The 20,951-nt window shown below is 44.1% G+C and overlaps 1 protein-coding gene across 2 annotated transcripts in view; it reads right to left on the reverse strand.

Moving 5' to 3' along the window:
- ece1 (endothelin converting enzyme 1) overlaps window positions 1–20,951 on the reverse strand; it is a 235,351-nt gene that overhangs the window by 59,419 nt on the left and 154,981 nt on the right. For both annotated transcript variants that reach the window (XM_069919098.1, XM_069919097.1), the window contains exons 5-8: window positions 16,763–16,887; window positions 14,042–14,188; window positions 6,801–6,866; window positions 1,063–1,251 (exon numbers count right to left, since the gene is read on the reverse strand). In XM_069919098.1, coding sequence (XP_069775199.1) covers window positions 1,063–1,251; window positions 6,801–6,866; window positions 14,042–14,188; window positions 16,763–16,887 — 527 coding nt within the window. The remainder of the gene's footprint in view (window positions 1–1,062; window positions 1,252–6,800; window positions 6,867–14,041; window positions 14,189–16,762; window positions 16,888–20,951) is intronic.

The raw sequence follows: 20,951 nt of genomic DNA on the forward strand, positions 1-20,951 counted from the left end.
TTGTGCCCAGTTCTCTGTGTGATCCAGCGAAGATTAAACATATAAAAGTACATACAGCATGGAAACAGGCCTTTCTGGCCCAAGAGCCCGTATCAGCCGCTATACATTTTGAAAGGTGGGAGGGAACTGAAGCACGCGGAGGAAACCTACGCAGACATGGGGAAAATGTACAAACTCCTTACAGGCAGTGCAGGATTCGACTGCTGGTCGGTGGCGCTGTTAACAGCGTTATGCTAACCGCTACGTCCAACGTGCTCATCGAACAATGAAGTTGGTAACATCACTTCAATAACTTCCTTAACGATCGTTTCTCACATCCTGACACGAGGAATGGAAACGACAAGTTCCAACGTGCAGTGCACAAAGTGCTGGGGAGGAACTCAGCAGGTCACTACTGCTGAAGGGCTCAGGCCCGCAACGTCGACTGCCTGTGGATGCTGCGTGACCTGCCCCGTTTCTCCAGCACATTTGCAGATTGCATGACCCGGCATCAGCAGGTTTTCTTGTTGGCCTCTATAACTCGCAGTGTAACCTGTTCCTTCCAAACATGCCGTACCCAAACGCTCTCTTTTTTTTAACAGCACGGTAACAGGCCCTCACGACCCACGAACCTGTGCCACCCAATTACACCCAACTGACCAACAATCCCGGTACATTTTGAAGGGTGGTAGGAAAGCAGAGCCCCCGGGGAAAACTCACGCCAACACAGGGAGAATGTACAGCCAGCGCGGGATTCAAACCCCGCTGCGTTAACCGTTATGCCAACCATGCCGGCCTTCTGAAATGTTAAATACTTCATTAGCCCTTGGGAATAGGAACTGCATCCCTGAGCCATCTAATCTGCCTGCGCCTATCAGCTGCGAGGAGGACGATAGGTAGTGCTGTTGAAGACAGTGGAGGGAGGAAGGGAAAAGGGAAGGAGAGGGTGAAAGATCACTCAGAATGAAGATCAATTGGTGGCACTGCCATGTCTGCAGCAGTTTTCCTCAGCAGATGGGCGATAGCTAAAACGGGGTCAAGGTCGCAAGTTTCAGTGGGCTAATACGTGTCCCCAAAGCTCACCTGGAGGCTGCGTATCGTCATCTTGTTGTAGAGCAGCTCTTCGTCTCTACGGTCCTCTTGTGGAACCGTGATGTTGGCCAGGGCTGTCTCCAGGTCTAAAACCTGCTGCATTTGGTTTTGCGTGGAAGCCTCCTCACCCCCCAGTAGCACCCCCAGCTCCACCATGTAATTCAAGTAAGCTGTTAGGACCTGAAAGAATGGAAGACAGATGGTTTACTTTAAAAATCATTTCATTGGCATAATTACAAAATAAAACACAAACAGGTCTCTCCAATTCTGAAGTGAGAGGACAAGAGTTGTACAACAAACCATGATAAATCTAGAGCCTGGTGAGGGGAGGGAGAGCATTTCCCTGGTACGTCCAGTGTCCTCCCATTCATGTTTCTCTGACGTGGCGCCCGGGTTTGGCCTATTTGAACCTTGTCGATCAGTGTCTCTGAAGAGTACCACACACTTCCTGGATTTTCTGTCTATTTCTATAGGACACATGGGTGAACATCAGAAGAAAGGCTCAGGCCCAAAATGTCAGTCATAAATCTTTACCTCCTCTGTCCACTGTGAGATCGGCTGAGTTCCTCCAGCATTTCTGTGTGTTTTTTATTTTGCCCGTTTGTCTGGATACACCTCCAGTCCAATCTTGCCCAATCTCTAATAATCCCACATCTTAAAAACTAAAATGATATTTAAAAAATTTAGGCATACAGCATGGTAACAGGCCCATTCGGACCACGAGCCCGTGTTGCCTGATTGCCCTTCAGCCCCAATATGTTTTAAAGGGTGGGAGGAAACTGGAACACCCAGGGGAGAATGTGTAAATTCCTAATGGACAGCGGTGGATTCAAACCGGGGATGCTGGTGCAGTAACAGTGTTGCACTAGCCGCTACATTAACTGTGCCATCCTGAAATGTTTGCATTGTTTTTGCTGAGTTATTATTTCGTGACTACATTTATCCCATCTGCTCATGTAGTTTAACTAGCACCATTTACCACTCCAAAGTTTTAAAGCCAACTTCACATTCTCAATTCAACTCTGAATTTGGACATTCGGCAAGGTTACAGGCCATTTTGGCCCACGAGTCCGTGCCTCCCAATTTACCTACAGCCCCGGTATGTTTCGAACAGTGGGAGGAAACCAGAGTCTGTGACAAAGTATTTTGAGGTGATTTGGGAGGAATTGCTAGAGCAGCTTGCACACACACATTTTAAAACAGAATATTTGCAGGACTTTTGCAGAATGCTCTTTGCAAAAGTGCAACAAAGTAGCAATGACAGCAGCTTGCCTGGGAGAGCATGTGATCTTTGCAGGCAGGGACACAACAGTTTTGCTCTCATAGAGGGAGGATGTGAAACAGAGAGAAAGGAGACAGAAATCTGTTCTAGAGGGACAAGCTGGCAAACTTTAGGAAGGCTGCCTGGTCAAAGGAGAGGACTAGCTGTCTGAGGTGACCCGAAAGAAAGGATCATCTGGAGAACTCTGAAGGGGTCAAGTTTCGTCAGCAAGACTGATTGAGAAGGAATCAGTTGCGGATGTCCTGGAACGAAAGGAATCTCTCTGAAAACCACCAAATACCCTCCTGAGTGGTAACCATTTGCCTGTTAAGCACCAAAGACTGGTGAACTTTGTTAATGCTAACTTCTGTGCACAGTACAAGAATTGCCTGCAACCAGTGAGATTGGACTATGATCCAAATAACTTTTCTAATCTTAAATATACATTACACACACCTGCGCTTAGTATTAGAGGGGGGATTAAGTGGGTTAGGTAGGTTAAGTAATGTTAAAGTTTAATTTTGTTTTCTTGTTCAAATATAATTAAAAACTACTTTTGTTTAAATAACCCTGTATTGTGGCGCATATCTATTCCTGCTGGTTTTTGGGGTCCTCTGGACTCTGTAACATTTTATGGGGGATCGCCTGGGGAAAACCCACGCAGACATGGGGAGAATGTATAAACACCTTATAGACAGCGCGGAATTCGAACTCCCGCTATGTTAACTGTTATGCCAAACGTGCCGGTGGTGCTGTAAAGGCATTCAGCTAACCGCTACACTAACCATGCCACCTCTTTTTCTGTGGTAAGTTAGATTTTAATGAAATGGAACCCCTGGTATTACAATACTTGGCATCTAATTGTAATTTTAACAAATAAATGGCAAAAAATATATTTGAAGTAAATGACTCAGTTTCTCCCTTAAAACGTACACATCTCACAACATCTACATCAAAGGAGGCTGAGGAAGAGAATCTGTGTTAACGGGATACTTTGAGCCAAAATTCAGGAGAAAGAAAAAAAAAATCACAGCTACATTCTTGCAATTACAAAAGCATCTCGTCCACATCCAAAGTCATTGGGTATTTGTTGATACTTTTGAAAGAAAAATTACTTTCAATTAATTATTGATTGAATTGCAGCAATATCTCTGTGTCAGGTTGAGCTGTTTTCATGGATCGACGTTTCTGCTTGATGCACCATCAATAATCACAAAAGATTGAAGTTGTACAACTGATGGGCTTTTATTAACTACAGAATGGAACAGATTGACTAATCAAGGCAGAGTGGAATGGGGAGCATGCAAGGGAATATGGGTAGGATTGGTCTTGGGAGGTGTGTCCAGCCGGTAGCAGCTAATCATAGTATAGCAGACGGCTGAAACTCAGGAGTGAAACACAAAATTCCTGGGTGTTAACATCTGCAAGGATGTGCCCTGGAGCCTCCACATTGATGCAATCATAAAGAAGGCTCACCAGTGGCTATACTTTGTGAGGTGTCTGAGGAGATTCGGTAGGTCACTGAAAACTCTTGAAAACTTCTACAGGTGTACTGCGGCGAGCATTCTGGCTGGTTGCATCCCTGCCTGGTATGGAGGCGTCAAATCTCAGGACAAGAAAAAAACTCCAGAGGGTTGTTAACTCAGCCTGTAACATCACAGGCACTAGACTTCACTCCATCAAGGTTATCTATGAGGCGGTGTCTTTAAAGAGCAGCCTCTATCGTCAAAGACCCCCCCACCACCACCCAGGCCATGCCCTCTTCACTCTGCTACAATCAGGGAAAAGGTACAGAAGCATAAGGACGAGCGCTCAGCGGCACAAGGACAGCTTCTTCCCCGCTTCCATCAGATTCCTGAATGATCAATGAACCAAAGACACGGCCTTACATTTCATGCACTGTTATTTTTTTTGGTAATGTTGTAAGATGTTTATATTTTTCACTCTGACGCTGCTGCCAAACACTGAATTTCATGACTTGTTCATGACAATAAATTCTGATTTGGAAACATGAACTGATTTTCTCTCCATAGATGCTACCTACCCTGCTGAGTATCTCACACATTTTCAATTTTATTTTCAATTTCCAGTTCTGTATTATTTTGCTTTTGGTTAAATGACTTCCCTTCCCAATGGGTCCTGTATTGTGCACCAGGGCCAGAGAGATGACATTACCTTTTTCAGGGCTTTACGCCCAGGGTTCTTGGTGTCCCCATACCTTCCTACCTTCATGGACCACAACCTGCTCTTCCCTCCTCTCTCAGAATGCTCTGTACCTGTTGAAGCCACACACTATCCAGGAGTCCCTCTTGCAACCACGGCACCACCTGTACCCTTGCCTATGGAGTCTCCAACCACTAGCATTCCTTCTGACCACCCTTCCCCACTGAACCTCAGAGCCAGTTGAGGTGCCAATGCTCTGGCTGCTGTTGCTACGCCGAACCTCAATTGTGATCACATTTTACTATTGACCTTTCCTGCCATATTATTGAAATAGATCAAAGATGATTATCAGTTAGAACCATAAAACACCACAGCACAGAAAACAGGCCATTCGGCCCTTCTAATCTGTGCCAAAACATGATTCCACTAGTCGCACTGACCTGCAACCATTCCTTTAACCTTCAGTCCCTTCCCATCCATGTACCTAACCAATTCATTCTTAAAGCTAGAGTGAGTCCGCATTTACTACGTCAGATGGCAGCTTGTTCCACACTCCCACCACTCTCTGAGTGAAGAAGATCCCCCCTAATGTTCCCTCTAAACCTTTCCCCTTTCACCCTAAAGCCATGTCCTCTCATATTTTTCTCTCCCAATCTAAGTGGAAAGAGCCAACTCGCATTTACTCCGTCTAATATAAATTGTAAACCTCTATCAAATCTCCCCTCATTCTTCTACACTCCAAGGAATAAAGTCCTAACCTGTTTAATCTTTCCCTGTAACTCAACTCCTGACACCCGGCAACATTAGGATGCCCTCTTTCAACCTTCCTGTAGATTGGTGACTAGAACTGCACACAATACTCCAAATTTGGTCTCACCAATGTCTTATACAACCTCACCATAACATCCCAACTCCTGTACTCAGTACTTTGATTTATGAGGCCAAGATGCCAAAAGCTTTCTTTACGCTTGGACACTGAGCCACATAATGAAGTATTAGGATGGGTCATAAATTTGAAAGAGGAATGCAGGCAATTACAGGTTTTGGAATCTGAAGCTAAACACAGTTTTTCTTTTTCTCCCACTGATGTTACTTGACCCTACTGTGTTCCTCTAGCAGATTCAGAATAAATTTGCAAGGTTTATTTATCTATATATAAACCTTTATAGATAAACGTTCAGCAAAGACACAGTTTAAGACACAGTGCCAACTTTGGAAGAGATACACTCAGGTCTTCAACCACACACGGGATTTATATTTGGGTGACACGGGGTCATGGGCCGGAAGCGCCTGTTAGCATGCTGTAAGTCTGAATTTAAACATAAATACATGATTGGGAGCAATTGTAACATCCAACATTTGTCCAGTGCTCAGTTACGTCACTGCTGCCGAGGATATCTTCCCTCTGGTACTGTTTACAAGGAAGATTTAAGAAGCTTACAGCCTTTGCTGAACATTATTTTTCCCAAAACAGATGAGCCCATTATAGGAAACATGCCCTCACCTGCCAAAGATCACAGGGTATTGTCAAACTGAGCAGCAATAGGCCATCAGACATCAGGCCCATCGAATCTGTCCCATCTTTCTATCATTATTGATATACAGTAAAACCTCTGGTATCCAGTACCTATGGGGATTGGTAAATGCCTGATAAGTGAATTTTCCAGTTGCTTGAGATTGTGTGCTGTGTGATTGGCGAACTAACGGAAAGGCACACCAATTTTAAGCTTCTGTAATTTTTTACTTATTTTCCACAATTTTTTATTGCTGGTTGAAGTTGACGGTTGCTTGAAATCTGAATAATAGGGGTTTTATGGTATGATGCTCTTCAACCCCATTCTCCTGCTTTCTCCCTGTAGTTCTTGATTCCCTTCCTAATCAAAAACTTATCTTCCTCTATCTTAAATAAACCCAATGATTTGGCCCCTGCAGCTGTCCGCGGCAATGAATTCCACAGACACACTAGCCTCTGGGTAAAGAAATTCCTCCTCATCTCTGTCCTGACGGAACCCATCGGCTTCCATACTGAATTTGATCATCTTGCGTGAATTTGGACTTTGCAATTGCTTTGACGTTCCCACACAGTGGAAGGGGAGAATGCAGAAGGTCAAGATGGGTAAAATTGATCACCTTCCTTCGAGCCTGCTGCCTTGTAGACGTGCAAGAAAACCACCCTGACATTCTCCCAGGGTGGATGGAAAAGAAGAATTTCACAGTGTTTCAGGAACTGCTTGAAGAGGTCGAGTCTGGGCCCTTGGCTTCATGTTGAATACAAACAGTGAATTAACATGGAGGTTTCACCTACCTTATTGTTGGCGGTTTTGTTGAGATAATAATCTCTTGATGGTAAGCTGAGCCCAGACTGGTCTATCTGCAAAGGAAGCAGAGAAGAGTGGGTAAGGTTTGAGAGTTGGAAGGGGACTCAGAATGAAATTGTGAAAACCAATATCACGATTTATTTTAATCCTTTTTTCATCAAGTTTAGACCTTCCCTTTCTCATCTTTCACGATGACATAGGTGCAGAACATTAAACCCATTACACCATGACAGCTCTCCGATCAACTCCATTTCTCCATCCTATTTCCCTGTATCCATTTTGTCTCTCTGCTTCTGATTCCCCTGGTGGTATATACAAAGTCGACTGCTCCAGGGATGATTTACAGCACATAATTAATTGGGATGTGGGAGGAAAGTCAGCACTTTCCGCCTACACCATTTTTGGGGTTACACTATTTTTTGGGCCGCTCAATAAATTCAATTTTTACTCAGTATATCTTAATCTAATGTGGGTTTTCTTAGAGAATTAAGCAGGTTGCATCGTTTGGAAACATTTAGCTTGTTCTGTTACTTAAGACACCAGAGATAATCGCTGTCTTACACCGCTTACACCATTTTTTGGAGTTTTCAAGTCAAGTTTATTGTCATCCGAGTGCACAAGTTCAACCCGACAAAACAGTGTTCTCTGGTCCTCAGTGCAAAACACACAGACGACAAACAATACACATCCAGGACAAGTATACACATCTACAAGTAAATAAATAAATAAATAAACTTAAATGATTAGTGGAGTCTGGAATGGTTAGTGTGAATAGTTCCTTTGGTCGTTCACCATTCTCACTGCCCATGGGAAGAAGCTGTTCCTTAGCCTGGTGGTGCTGGCTCTGATCCTCCTGTATCTCCTCCCCCGATGGGAGCAACTCAAAGTTGCTGCGTGCGGGTTGGAAAGGGTCTTCAGTGATTTTGCGCGCCCTCTTCAGACAACGATCCTGCTAGATCATGTCAATGAGGAGGGAAGGGAGATTCCAGTCATCCTCTCTGCCACTCTTATGGTCCTGTAGATTAACCTCTGATCCAATGCAACCATAACACACTGGTATGCAGCGGCCAGGATGGTTTTGATAGAGCTCCCGTAGAAGGTTGACATAATGGTGGGCGGTAGTCTTGCCTACCTTTCCCCCTAACTTAGAGACATTTTGGAGAGATCCCTTCCTCCTCCAAAGGCTCTCTTGCACAACTGATCTCGTGCTGTATTTTCTAATTGGCAGTCCACCCATTTAAACAAATAGCAATGTAAAAATCCAGAACTCGTCTCTCAATTGTCACTTATAAGCCACAGTTCCCTCATGGTTTTTTTATTATTCATTATTTACACCCATTACACAAAAAGCCACATTCTCAAATTCCTACCCTCTCCCCTCTCCTCATCTGCCTTGCCTTCTTCCTTGTGCCACCATCACATTCCCTGTTCATGATCACCTTTGCTTTTTTTGGGATCTTGCTGGGCGCGAGTTAGTCGCTGGGTTACTTCCATCAGAACAAAACCAAATATTGCCGAGATTAAGCACCTTGAATAAAAACCTAGAATCCTGGAGATTCTCAGTAGGACAGGCAGAACCGATGGCAGAGTCAGATAATTGCCAGCTGTGGCGTGGATTGCAGGCCGTTACGGACATTTTTCACCTCTCATTACAGCAGTTGGAGGTTCCCACCTGCTCCAAAAGGGCATCAATCATCCCAGTGCCCAAGAAGACAGTGAGCTGCCTCAATGATGAAATGCTGAAATTCACGGCCAGAATCAACTCATACGTAAATAAAGATCAGAACCCGCTGCAATTCACCTACTGTCACAATCGCTCCACAGGAGACACAAATGTGGTGATACACCACAAACTGACTGCAGGGGGCGATCTCTGTACCTGCAGGAAGATCACCGGAGGACAGACCACACCAGGCCGCTCTCAATCAACCGCCTGGGATGTAATCCTGAGCCGGTTCCTCTCGAGCCAGCCAGTACAGCTACCACTGTAGCAGAGACTTCTAACTGAATAAAGCCTGTTACCACAGCAATATCACTGGCTCTCCACTCAGCTCTGGATCAACTCGACAACAACAACATATACCCACGACTACTCTTCATCCACTGCAGCTCAGCCTTCAACACCAGCACTGCTCCAAACTCTGGACCTCTGCAACCTCCTCTGCAACTGTAACCTTGACTTGCTCATTGGAAGACCAGTCAGTGCGGATCTCCTCCTCACTGACGATCAACACAGGCACACCCCAAGGATGCGGGCTTAGTCCACTGCTCTTCTCACTCTACACCCATGACTGTGTGGTCAGGCACAATTCCAATGCTAGCTACAAACAGTGCTGGTAATACAAAACCTGCATTGTTTCCTTGCATTGCAACTGCTTGCATCCAGGCCACTGGACCTGATTACTGAGAGTGGGAACTGTGGGAGATAATTAAAGACAGGAGCCCCACACTTATAAATACATTTGCATATTAGCTTCCTCCATCTTCCTTTGACCAGTGTGAGGACAGAATAAGAACATCCACTGGGATTGACTGTTGGAACCAGAAGTAGCTCTTAATGATAGATTTATAATGGATTAAGGATAGATTTCAGATATGACATCACATACAATCCTGAGATTCTTTTTCCTGCGGGTGAGGCAGAATTACCCTTATTGGCAATGCAAAAATAACCAGATTCAATGTACACATGTAAGCAAATAAATAAATATAAACAAACTGACTCTGCAGTCTTTTCTTTTCTTTGGCTTGGCTTCACAGACAAAGATTTATGGAGGGGTACGTCCACGTCTGCTGCAGGCTCGTTGGTGATTGACAAGTCCGATGTGGGACAGGCAGGCACGGTTGCAAGAGAAAATTGGTTGGTTGGGATTGGGTGTTGGGTTTTTCCTCCTTTGTCTTTTGTCAGTGAGGTGGGCTCTGCAGTCTTCTTCAAAGGAGGTTGCTGCCCGCCGAACTGTGAGGCGCCAAGATGCACGGTTGGAGGTGATATCAGCCCACTGGCGGTGGTCAATGTGGTAGACACCAAGAGATTTCTTTAAACAGTCCTTGAAGCAGCGTGGATTCGATGCTTGCGGACTCTGCCAGATCGAGTACTTTGATGTTGGTGATGAAGTCAAACCAATGAATGTTGAGGATGGAGCGGAGACAGCGCTGATGGAAGCGTTCTAGAAGCTGTAGGTGATTCCGGTAGAGGACCCATGATTCGGAACCGAACAGGAGCGTGGGTATGACAACGGCTCTGTACATGCTGATCTTTGTGTGTTTCTTCAGGTGGTTGTTTTTCCAGACTCTTTTGTGTAGTCTTCCAAAGGCGCTATTTGCCTTGGCGAGTCTGTTGACTATCTCGTTGTCGATCCTTGCATCTGATGAAATGGTGCAGCCGAGGTAGGTAAACTGGTTGACCGTTTTGAGTTCTGTGTGCCCGATGGAGATGTGGGGGGGATGGTACTCGTGGTGGGGAGCTGGCTGATGGAGGACCTCAGTTTTCTTCAGGCTGACTTCCAGGCCAAACATTTTGGCAGTTTCCGCAAAACAGGACGTCATGCGCTGGAGAGCTGGCTCTGAATGGGCAACTAAAGTGGCATCATCTGCAAAGAGTAGTTCATGGACAAGTTGCTCTTGTGTCTTGGTGTGAGCTTGCAGGCACCTCAGATTGAAGAGACTGCCATCCGTGCGGTACCGGATATAAACAGTGTCTTCATTGTTGAGGTCTTTCATGGCTTGTTTCAGCATCATGCTGAAGAAGATAGTAAAGAGGGTTGGTGCGAGGACGCAGCCTTGCTTCACGCCGTTGTCAATGGAGAAGGGTTCGGAGAGCTCATTGCTGTATCTGACACGACCTTGTTGGTTTTCGTGCAAAAATAACCAGATTCAATGTACACATGTAAGCAAATAAATAAATATAAACAAACTGACTGTGCAGTACAGAGAGAGAAAAAAGACTTCAATAAAGTGCAAAAAGTTAGAGTCCTTAATTGAGTCGCTGATTGAGTTTGTCATTGAGGAGTCTGATGGTGGAGGGGGAGCAGCTGTTCCTGAACCTGGTGGTGTGAGCCTTGTGGCACCGATATCCCTTTCCTGATGACAGCAGCAAGAACAGAAAGGTGCTGGGTGGTGTGAATCCTTGATGTTTGCTGCTGCTCTCTGATGGCAGCGTTCTTTGTTGATGTTCTCAATGGTGGGAAGGGTTTTGTCTGTGATGTCCTGGGCTGTGTCCACTACCTTTTGCAGGGCTTTACACTCAGGGGTATTGGTGTCCCCATCCCAGACCATGATGCAGCCAGTCAGCACACTTTCTACACACATCTGTAGAAATTTGCCAGGGTTTCCAATGACATAATAAACCTCTGCAAAGTTTGGAAGAAGTAGAGGAGCTGATGTGCTTTCTTCATGATGCCATTAGTGTGTTGGGTCCAGGAAAGATCCTCCGAGATAGTGACGCCCAAGAACTTAAATTTGGTCACCCTCTCCACCTCCAATCCCCCAGTGATCACAAAGAAATTTCACTTTCTTTGCACCCACTGTGGCAGATTTGACCTTCATGTTGCAGGGTGAAATATGCGGGAGACAGTCAGCCCCCCATTTTAAATCACTGGCTAATTTTTATGAAGCAGAAGGAAATGGAAGTGGACAGAGACAGGTTTCCATAGCACACAAAATCCAAATCAGACAGTTGTTGGGCTTCAACATAGCGAAACACAGCCAAGCCTCAAGACGGTGGAGGCATGATTTGGGCAGCTTTTCCTTCGCTGCCTCACACCCGTTAATAAGCAGGCTTCGCCAACGCGGCAGGGATGTCCACTATCACCTTTATTGTTTGCGCTAGCTATAGAACCACTAGCAGAATTGATAAGAATAGATAATAATATAAAAGGAATAAAAATAATAGACAGGGAATATAAAATCAGTCTATTTGCGGATGATGTTATAGTGTACTTAACAGAACCAGAACTATCAATAAAAGAATTATATAAGAAATTGAAGGAATATGGAGAAGTGTCGGGTTACAAGATAAACATAAATAAAAGTGAAGCAATGCCTATGAATAATGCAGATTTCTCAAAATTTAAGAAGGAATCTCCATTCAGATGGCAAATGCAGGCAATAAGATACCTAGGTGTACAAATAAACAAAAATCTAGGCCAATTATATAAACTCAATTACAATCCACTAATGAAAAAATTACAGGATGATTTAGAGCATTGGAAAGATCTACCACTAACACTGATAGGAAGGATAAACTGTATTAAAATGAACATTTTTCCAAGGATATTATACTTATTTCAGGCATTGCCAATACAACTGACAGAAAAATTCTTCAAAGAGTTAAAGAAAATAATAAGGAAATTTTTATGGAGAGGGGGGAAACCGAGGATAGCACTAGATAAATTAACAGAATGGTATAAACAAGGAGGCTTACAATTGCCAAACTTCAAAAATTATTATAGAGCCGCACAATTAAGATACCTATCAGATTTTTATCAAACAAGGGAAAAACCAGACTGGACGAGATTAGAATTAGATAAAATAGGGGAAAAGATACCTGAACACATATTATATAAATGGGACGAAAAATTGGTACAACATAGAACTTCTCCAGTATTACATCATCTCCTCAATATTTGGAAGAAGATTCATGTAGAAAGAAATAAAACAAATTATCAATTACCAAAACTAATATTGACGCAAAATAAGCTACTCCCTTTTACAATAGATAACCTTTCCTTTAGAGAATGGGAAAAAAAAGGGATTAAAAGAATAGAAAATTGTTTTTCAGGAAGTAGATTCTTATCCTTTGAACAAATGAGAGATAAGTACAATATAACTGGAGATACAGCGCTGGCATATTACCAACTGAGATCCTACTTGAAAGATAAATTAGGAAGCAATTTGAGTTTACCAGAGGGAAGTAACCTTGAATATGTGATTACAGATACAATGTTAAACAAAAGATTTATAACAAATATGTATATTAAACTGCAAGAAAAGGAGAATGAGGAAACAAATGGTAAAACTAAACAAAAATGGGAACAAGATTTAAATATAAAGATAAAAAAGGAAACATGGGAGAAATTATGTTCTGGAACGATGAGAAATACAATAAATACGAGGCTACGTATGATACAATATAATTGGTTACACAGACTATACATTACACCGCAAAAGTTAAATAAATGGGACCCAACAGTATCTGATAGATGTTTTCGATGTAAAAAAGAAATGGGAACAACAATTCATGCAATCTGGACATGTGAGAGAGTAGAAAAATTTTGGGATGATCTCAATCAGATATTAAATAAAATAACAGAAAACAATATACCAAAGAATCCAGAGATCTTTCTCCTAAGTAACATAAAAAACAAAGAATTTGGAATTGATTTGGAGGATGCACAAAAAAAGATTTGTTAAGATAGCCCTAGCCGTAGCAAAAAAATGTATTATGTCAACCTGGAAATTGGAAGATAATTTGAAAATACAACAATGGTATATAGAAATGAATAAATGTATTCCATTAGAAAAAATAACATATAGTTTAAGAAATAATATTGAAATATTCGAACAAGTATGGGAGCCTTACATTACATATAATAGCGAAAACCTACCGGGAACAAACATTACCTAAGTTGATGGAAGGAGAAGGAAAGAAAAGAATGGACTCAGTAGAATTTCTGGTGTATTTTTGTTGAATGACAACATTGTCTGACTGGTTTAATGCAACCTAGATTGTATACCTAAAATGGATGAGAGGGGGGGTGGGGGGGTGGCTTGGGAGGAGGGGGGGGGGGGGGAGAAAAAGTCACTGTATATGTGTGAAAAAGAAAAAGTGTATATCATGGCTAATGTGATTTATGGTGTGAAAAAAAAAAAAAAATAAAAAAAAAAAAAAAATAAGCAGGCTTCGCCCCAACCCATTTGTCACCTTGGTTGTTTGTCATAATCACTCTCAGGGTTTCATTTTTCTTCAGTCACACTTTGATTGGGCCTGGTAACATACAGCACGGTAATAGGCCATTTCAGCCCATGAGTCCATGCTGCCCAATTTACATTGAATTAACCTACATCCCCAGGACATTTGGAACGGTGGGCGGAAACCAGAGTCCTTGGAGCAAACCCCACACAGACGTGGGAAGAATGTACAAACTCCTTATAGACAGTGCAGGATTCGAACTCAAATCTCTGGCGCAGTAAAGGCACTAACCGCCATGCCAACCCATCCGGTTCTTACCTGAATGATGTTACTACTGGAGTTTTTAGAATCTGTGCTGATGTAGATGGTGAAGAATGGACTGGATTGGTAGTGGGATATAACAGACTGGAGCACTTCTTGAAAGTTGTCCTTATCCCAGGCTTTGGTGATGTTCCAGCCTCCCAACTGGGGAAGGAAACATAAGCATCGTAATGACAAAGTCACAGTTTCACTTCATTATAACGAGAAAACCTATGAAGTACTGAGGGCGGATGTTTGGCTCATCTTTCCTGTGTCAACACATTGGAAGAGTTTTCGGGTTAGTCCTGCTGCTCTGCGTTTAGATCTTTGTTTTCTGCTTTCATCTTCCCGGATCATAATGATAGAACCTATTTTTGTGATTTCCTGTCATATTTTGTCTTCTAGTATATTGCCCACGTAATAAGCTATTTTTGATCAGTCCAAACATAGCTGGGTACCACTCAGTACAGGTGATATGCAAATGTTGTCTTATAATTGGTCATGCTTAGGATCGATGAAGACAGGTTATAAAAGCAGCTCACGTGTACAGATGCTGTGCAATACATTGATTATAGATTGAACACGTGTTGATGTTCATGTTCTTCAGGCAATAGCATAACAATAGCATGTATTATCTTCAGTAATATTCAACACAGCAGAAATGTCTCATTAATGTCACCACAGCTGTGATATGTTCTGTTACATTTGTGGCGAGCAGACGTTTGAGGCTGAAAGACGCAGCATGACTGCACTTACTAAAAAAAGCCTATGAGCTCTACCTTGGTTGTAAAATTGGTGGCCTGAAGGCAGACCCTGGGGCTCCTCACATTTGTTGGGCAACATGTGCAGCCAACCTGAGAGGCACTCCCAGCAAAATCCAATAAAAAAATAATTTAACGTTTCTCCCACTTCCTGCATGATGCAGCAAAGTGGAAATGATCTTCGCGTTCGGCTTGAAGTTGTCTATCATAAACAAAACCTTTTTAAAAAAATTGTTATCGTCAGTTGCCTACACATTAGAATTTCCTGACAAGGTCCATCAGGAACAGGATCCCCAATGTTCTTGCACTGAGGTACATAATTTGATTCTTCAGCACGGGAACGAAACTCTGCCTGTCACCTCTAAATATAAGATTTTGATTTTTTTTTCCCATTTTCCTATCAATGTTTTAAGGGAGGCATCTAACTGTGAGTTGCTGCTTGGAAATCAATGTAATTGGGAAGCTCTTACAATCTAAAATAGATCCCTAGCAGTGGATTAACTTCAACATTTCAGTCCGAAAAATTCTCAGTCTTGGACTAAAACCCTGCCTCTCTGCAGTATCCTCCTGCCCCCACAACTCTGAGCTCTGGCATCAGCGATCGATGCTCCAACCTCGAGAATTCCTTGACCCTCCTGTGTACAATCAATTTAGAAGTTAAACATCATTACCACAGCATTCTGTCAATCTGTCCCATTGGATCATACAGAAACCAGACAGAACTTAGCAGGGGAGATGTTGGGATAATGTTTCCCCTGGCTGGGGTGTCTGGAACTACGGATCACATTCTGAGAACAAGTTTACGCCAGAGATCAGGAAAAAATTCTACTCAGTGGTGAATCCTTCGAATCCTCCTTCATGACAGTGTGTACTGAGAATAAAAGAACACGATAAAAAAGAGGGGCAAGAGTGGGTCACCCCTAGGTCCTGCCTCACGTGGATGTCGTAACAGAGGACGGGATTCAAAGGGAAAGAAGAGGCGGGGAGGGGACAAACGTAGACCCTCGATGATCAGTGCCATTATCGTCGGAGCACAGAAAGAGATTGTTGCTGGCAAATACCCCGCGGAATGAGGCCGAGCCAGCATGGAAAGGTTCTGAGTGGTTTTATCACTCGAGGGAGTGATGAGTGAGAGTTGACGTAGGCCCTTGGGAGTCGGCTGAGCCGATAGGAAGTGATGGTTCAGTGCTGTGATCATTTAGAAACAGAAGTGACAGATTCAAGCAGCAAGTCGCTTGAAGGATGAGCAGAGATTTGATCTAAATGCAAACTGTTGTTGGAATTCACAGTTTATCAACTTCTCCTTGTACACTAAATAGCAGTGCTGTGCATTGGCAGAGTTCCCAGAGGGATCTGACACAAGAAAGCAAATCATTCAAGGGTTGTGCTGCACATGAATAGCATTGACAGAAACATCCTCTGTGCAAACCAAGATGATCAGTGAGGTCTCAGTGTAAATGCACCCTTCACAGCATCAGCCCTTTCCCACAGGGCTCCCCCACACTGCCCTCGATCAGGTCAGCTGATGAACACCACCACTCCCCTCCTCCCCTTCACCTGAAATTCTGATTAAGACAGCATTGAAGAAGTTGAGGAGACTGGAGTTCAAAGCCATTGTTGCCAATCCCAGGACAAGTGGGGTTTTGTGTGCCCTATCTCCCTTATCCTCCTGCCTGTGGGACTGTGCCTCTCCCCTCCCTCCCCCCCACCACAATTTTGTCCTTGCTGAAGGGCTCAAGGCCGAAGCGCTGGTGATGAATCTTTATCCTTTGCAATGTTGAGTTTCTGCAGCATTCAGTTAACCCTTGAAAGATCGAGGAACCGTGGACAAAGTTAGTTACACTGGGATCATACCAAGATCAGTAAAACAATAACATTCTGGATGCACACAAGAATCCAACACCCTGCTACTGACAAGCAGTGGAGGGGAACGCAAGTGTGGGGAGCCTGGCGCAGTGACAGACATCTGGGTACTCACTTTGTTTATGATGTCGAGAAGTGGTTGTCCCTGCAGCTCCTCAATCTTCTCCTCGTTCATGCAGGACTGGTAGTAAATTTGAGCTTTGTGTTCAGCCTCACTTGTGGTGTTCAACGTGGTGTTTTCTAGAGTGAAAGCCCAAGTTTAAAGAACTGGTGCAAAGGAACTGAGCAAATTCAATGCAAAAGTCATTCTTCATAAACGGACCCAATTCATTACCATTCGTTTCAACTATTTTTAAAATTTAGACATACAGCACGGTAACAGGCCCTTTTGGCCCACAAGCCCATGCCACTCAATTACACCCAATTGACCTACACCCTGGAATATTTTGGAGGGTACGTAGCCCCCGGGGAAAGCCCATACGGGAGAACGTACAAACTCCTTACAGATGGCATGGTATTTGATTGCTGGCGCTGTAACAGCATTGCACCAATGGCTACGTTAACTGCTTTCATTCAGATTTAATTGTGTGCATTTTATAAGCCACCAGCCTTTTTCTGTCCTTTAAGATGGAATCCTGGTCAACCCGGTGGCCTGGGTACTGCTGCCGTTTCAAAGCTCTGGGTTCTGGGTTCGATCCTGACCTCTGGCGCTGTCCGTGTGAAGTTTGTTCGTCTTTCCCATAATTGTATGGGGTTCTTCTGTGGCCTTGTGAGGTGAAATGGGCACTGTAAATAGCTCTTTAGAATCAGCAAGTGGCAAAAGAATCCATGGGGGATGGGGGGGGGGGGGGGGTTTGATGGGCATGTGAGAGGGAATAAGCTGCAAGGCCACAGGGGAATAAGAAGGAAATGGGCTGAATATCCTTCTCCTAGTATCAGACTCGATGGGCGAAAGAGCCATCTTCTGCTTCTGTATCTTGCGATCCATAGCTTGTGAAGTATAAAAGGAGATGGCCATTTGGTATCTCAAGCCTATTCTGCTTTAGTAAAGCCACTGCATCTTTCTTCCACATTCCTTCAAGATCACCCAAACTTCGTCTTCGACACTTTAGGAGCCCAGCAGTCTTGGCCTTTTGCTTCATTGTTCGTTCAGACTCCCATTTTCAGTATTTACAACACTGCCCACACCTCGTTCACTGGGAAGTCATTAGTTTCCAATCATGTTATCTTGGCCATGAAGAAACCAACAAAGACCCTTGCACAATAGCACTCATCTTGCCAATCTGAAGGCCTGCTCGTCCCCTGGACACACCGATGATTTCTCTTCTGCACCATGAACTCACAAGTTTAGCTCACATTTTCTTGTCAGGAGGTTCATCAAATGCCCTCTGGAACGTCATCAAGAAGAATGAGGTTTGCAGTCATGACCATGTTCATGAAATTTGTTCTATTGTGGCCACAGAATGATGCAGAACAAGGTCAAAAATGATTGTAAAATTACAGTTACATAAGATTTTTTTTTTTAAAAAGAAAAAAACATGAGGTTATGTCCACAGGTTCATCATCTGTTCAGAAATCTGATTTTGTAACGTCTTCAGGCTCCTGTACCTCCTTCCTGATGGAGGCAATGAGAAAAGTGCATGACCTGGGTGGTGAGGGTCCTTGATGGTAGAGGCTGGTTTCTTGAGGCCCCAACTCTTGCAGATGTCCTTAATGGAGGGAAGACTGATGCCTATGAAGGCGATGGCCGAGTTCACAACCCTCTGTAGTCTATTCCTTGTCCCATGTTCGTACCAGATGGTGAGGCAACCGGTGATGATCACCACTTTACCTTCAAAAATTTCAGTCAGTTTTATGAAGTATACTCTATCCCTTACAAATATACTGTCGATGACCTGGGGAACAAAATTAGGGTGTTCAATCGTTTTATCTTGAATTATAGACTCTGGTAATACCCGCTCGGATGTTGGCTTCCCCATTCTCATCTTTCTTATGATGTCAGGTGCAATTAAAAATAAAATTTAGACATGTAGCATGATCACGAGTCCTTTCGGCCCACGGGCCTGTTCCGCTCAATTGGCGAACAGCCCCCGTGCGGGGAGGAATCTGGAGCACCCAGAGGAAACCCACGCGGACATGTGGAGAGCGCACAAGCTCCTTGCGGACAGCGGCGGATTTGAATCCTGGATGCTGGCGCTGTAACAGCGTGGCGCCTACCGAGCTGCCCCAAATTTTCCAGTCAAGGCTCCATAATGAAGAGAACTGAGGAGGTTACAGTGAGGGTTCTCAGTGACTTCCTTCCAAAGATAATTCTTAAAAGGGCTGTGATCTTGGTCCACGGCCTGAAAAAAGTGGAAACAAATTCAATAGCAACTAAATGGAATTGGTTAAGTACTCGGAATGAAAGGTTTTCAAAGGTTACTTGTACAAAAGTAAGGGTGAAGGGATTCAATGAGCTAAATGACTTCATTGTAGTGTACAATTCCATCATTCACAGTCCATCAAAGTAGAACATTGCAGTAGAACTGACATATGTATGCTCTTCACCCACACCCCCTCCCCCATTCATTTGCTTTTCCCTTTGCTTCTCGGAGGGCAGATACTCCTCATTCTTCTGCAACAGGATTCATATTTTGCTCGTGGGAGGAGCAAGAGATTTATACTGTCACTGTTTCCCCATCCAAAATAACTACCATCATTTATATCCATTTATAAACACTTCAACCATTGTTCCTCGTCCAAACTTTCCCCTTCCAGGCTACAATAATGCCTCTGGGGGGTGGGGATGATAAATGTGCTTGACAGCACACGTCCCGATTCAAGGAGTTCCCTTCCTGCTGCTATCCCTCTTTAATGGATCTCCCATTTGTCTAAGATGATGCCTTGCACTGTGCCTTTCTCTCTATAACTATACCCCGGCCTCATGGTTAATGCGACACTGTACTCCACACATGGAACACCATGTTTTGATTCTTGCACTGCCTCCTGAACTGAGTAGAGGTTGACTTGCCTGGATAGCACACAAAACAAAGTGCTTCACTGCGACAATAAACATATAAAACCATACCAGCTGACACCTGTTTACCACTATTGATAAACTGAGAATAATTAACATCATTGAAACAACTTCGACTTGGTTTACTTCCTCATGCTTTCCCGCCTCCTCCCTTGACTTCCTGCAGACACTGACCTTTCTCCCTTTCCCCTCTTTGTGTAATTTCGTCTAATTTTCCCTCTCTTTCATCCTCTTTTCGCCCACGGCCTTGAAAGCCATTGGTTACGCTCATGCCCCACCGTGACATCCTCCCTGAGATTGGAGGCCTACAGTGCCCTGCAGCCGAACTTGCCCACACCAACCAAGATGTCCCACCAACACTCGTCAGACTTGCCTACAGCACTCAAAACCCATTCCATCCACGGATCCATCCAGTTTTTTCCCCTTAAACATTGCAATAGCACATGCCTCAACTAGCTCCTCTGGCTGCCCATGTTGTCTGAAGAACTTCCATAACAAAACGCAGCCCACTCAGATTCAGGGCTGAACTCTCCCCATGCAATCTGGAAGGCAAAGTGGGGGTACGCACAGCCGATCCACAGACAGCTGTGTTATCGGCAACACGGCATGCACGTGGCATGGGGATCATGACCAGAACTGATCATCAGTCAATCTAGGGAATTAAAGACAACGACGTCTCTCTTCTGGACAGACTGAATATGTTCTATGCATGGTTCGATAAGAAGAACAGAAAGCTCTGTGTCCCCCTGATAAATGGGCCTCCTGCGGAGCTGCGGCCGAGGCGAGGAGAAGCCATCCAAGGTGAACCCACACAAGGTGGCAGGACCAGACAATGTACCTGGATGGGCATTGCAGGACTGCGCAATTGACAGAGGTTGTCACAGACATCTCCAACATGTCACTGCAGCAGGCCAGGTTTCAAGACAGCCACCATTACCCAAGAAGGTGACAATACCGCCCTGTGATACTGACCTCCACCATTATGAAATGCTTAGCGTGTCTGGTGATCGAACACATCAGCATCGCTGACGCTAGACCCATTTCTATTCACCTGCAGATGAAACGGTTCCGCTGATGATGCTACAGCCTTGACCCTCCACTCCGTCCTGACCCCCCCCAGAGTATGACACCTCCCATGGCAAGCTGCTGTTCATCGACTGCAACTCGACATTTAATGCGATCGTTCCCCAGAGACTGGTGGAGAAATTGACCTCACTGGGAGTCAACACCCTTCTCTGTAACTGGATTCTATACTTCCTAACGGAATGGCCGTAGTCTGTCCAGCTTT

Source organism: Narcine bancroftii, chromosome 2 (genome assembly GCF_036971445.1).
Source record: "Narcine bancroftii isolate sNarBan1 chromosome 2, sNarBan1.hap1, whole genome shotgun sequence".
NCBI lineage: Eukaryota > Metazoa > Chordata > Chondrichthyes > Torpediniformes > Narcinidae > Narcine > Narcine bancroftii.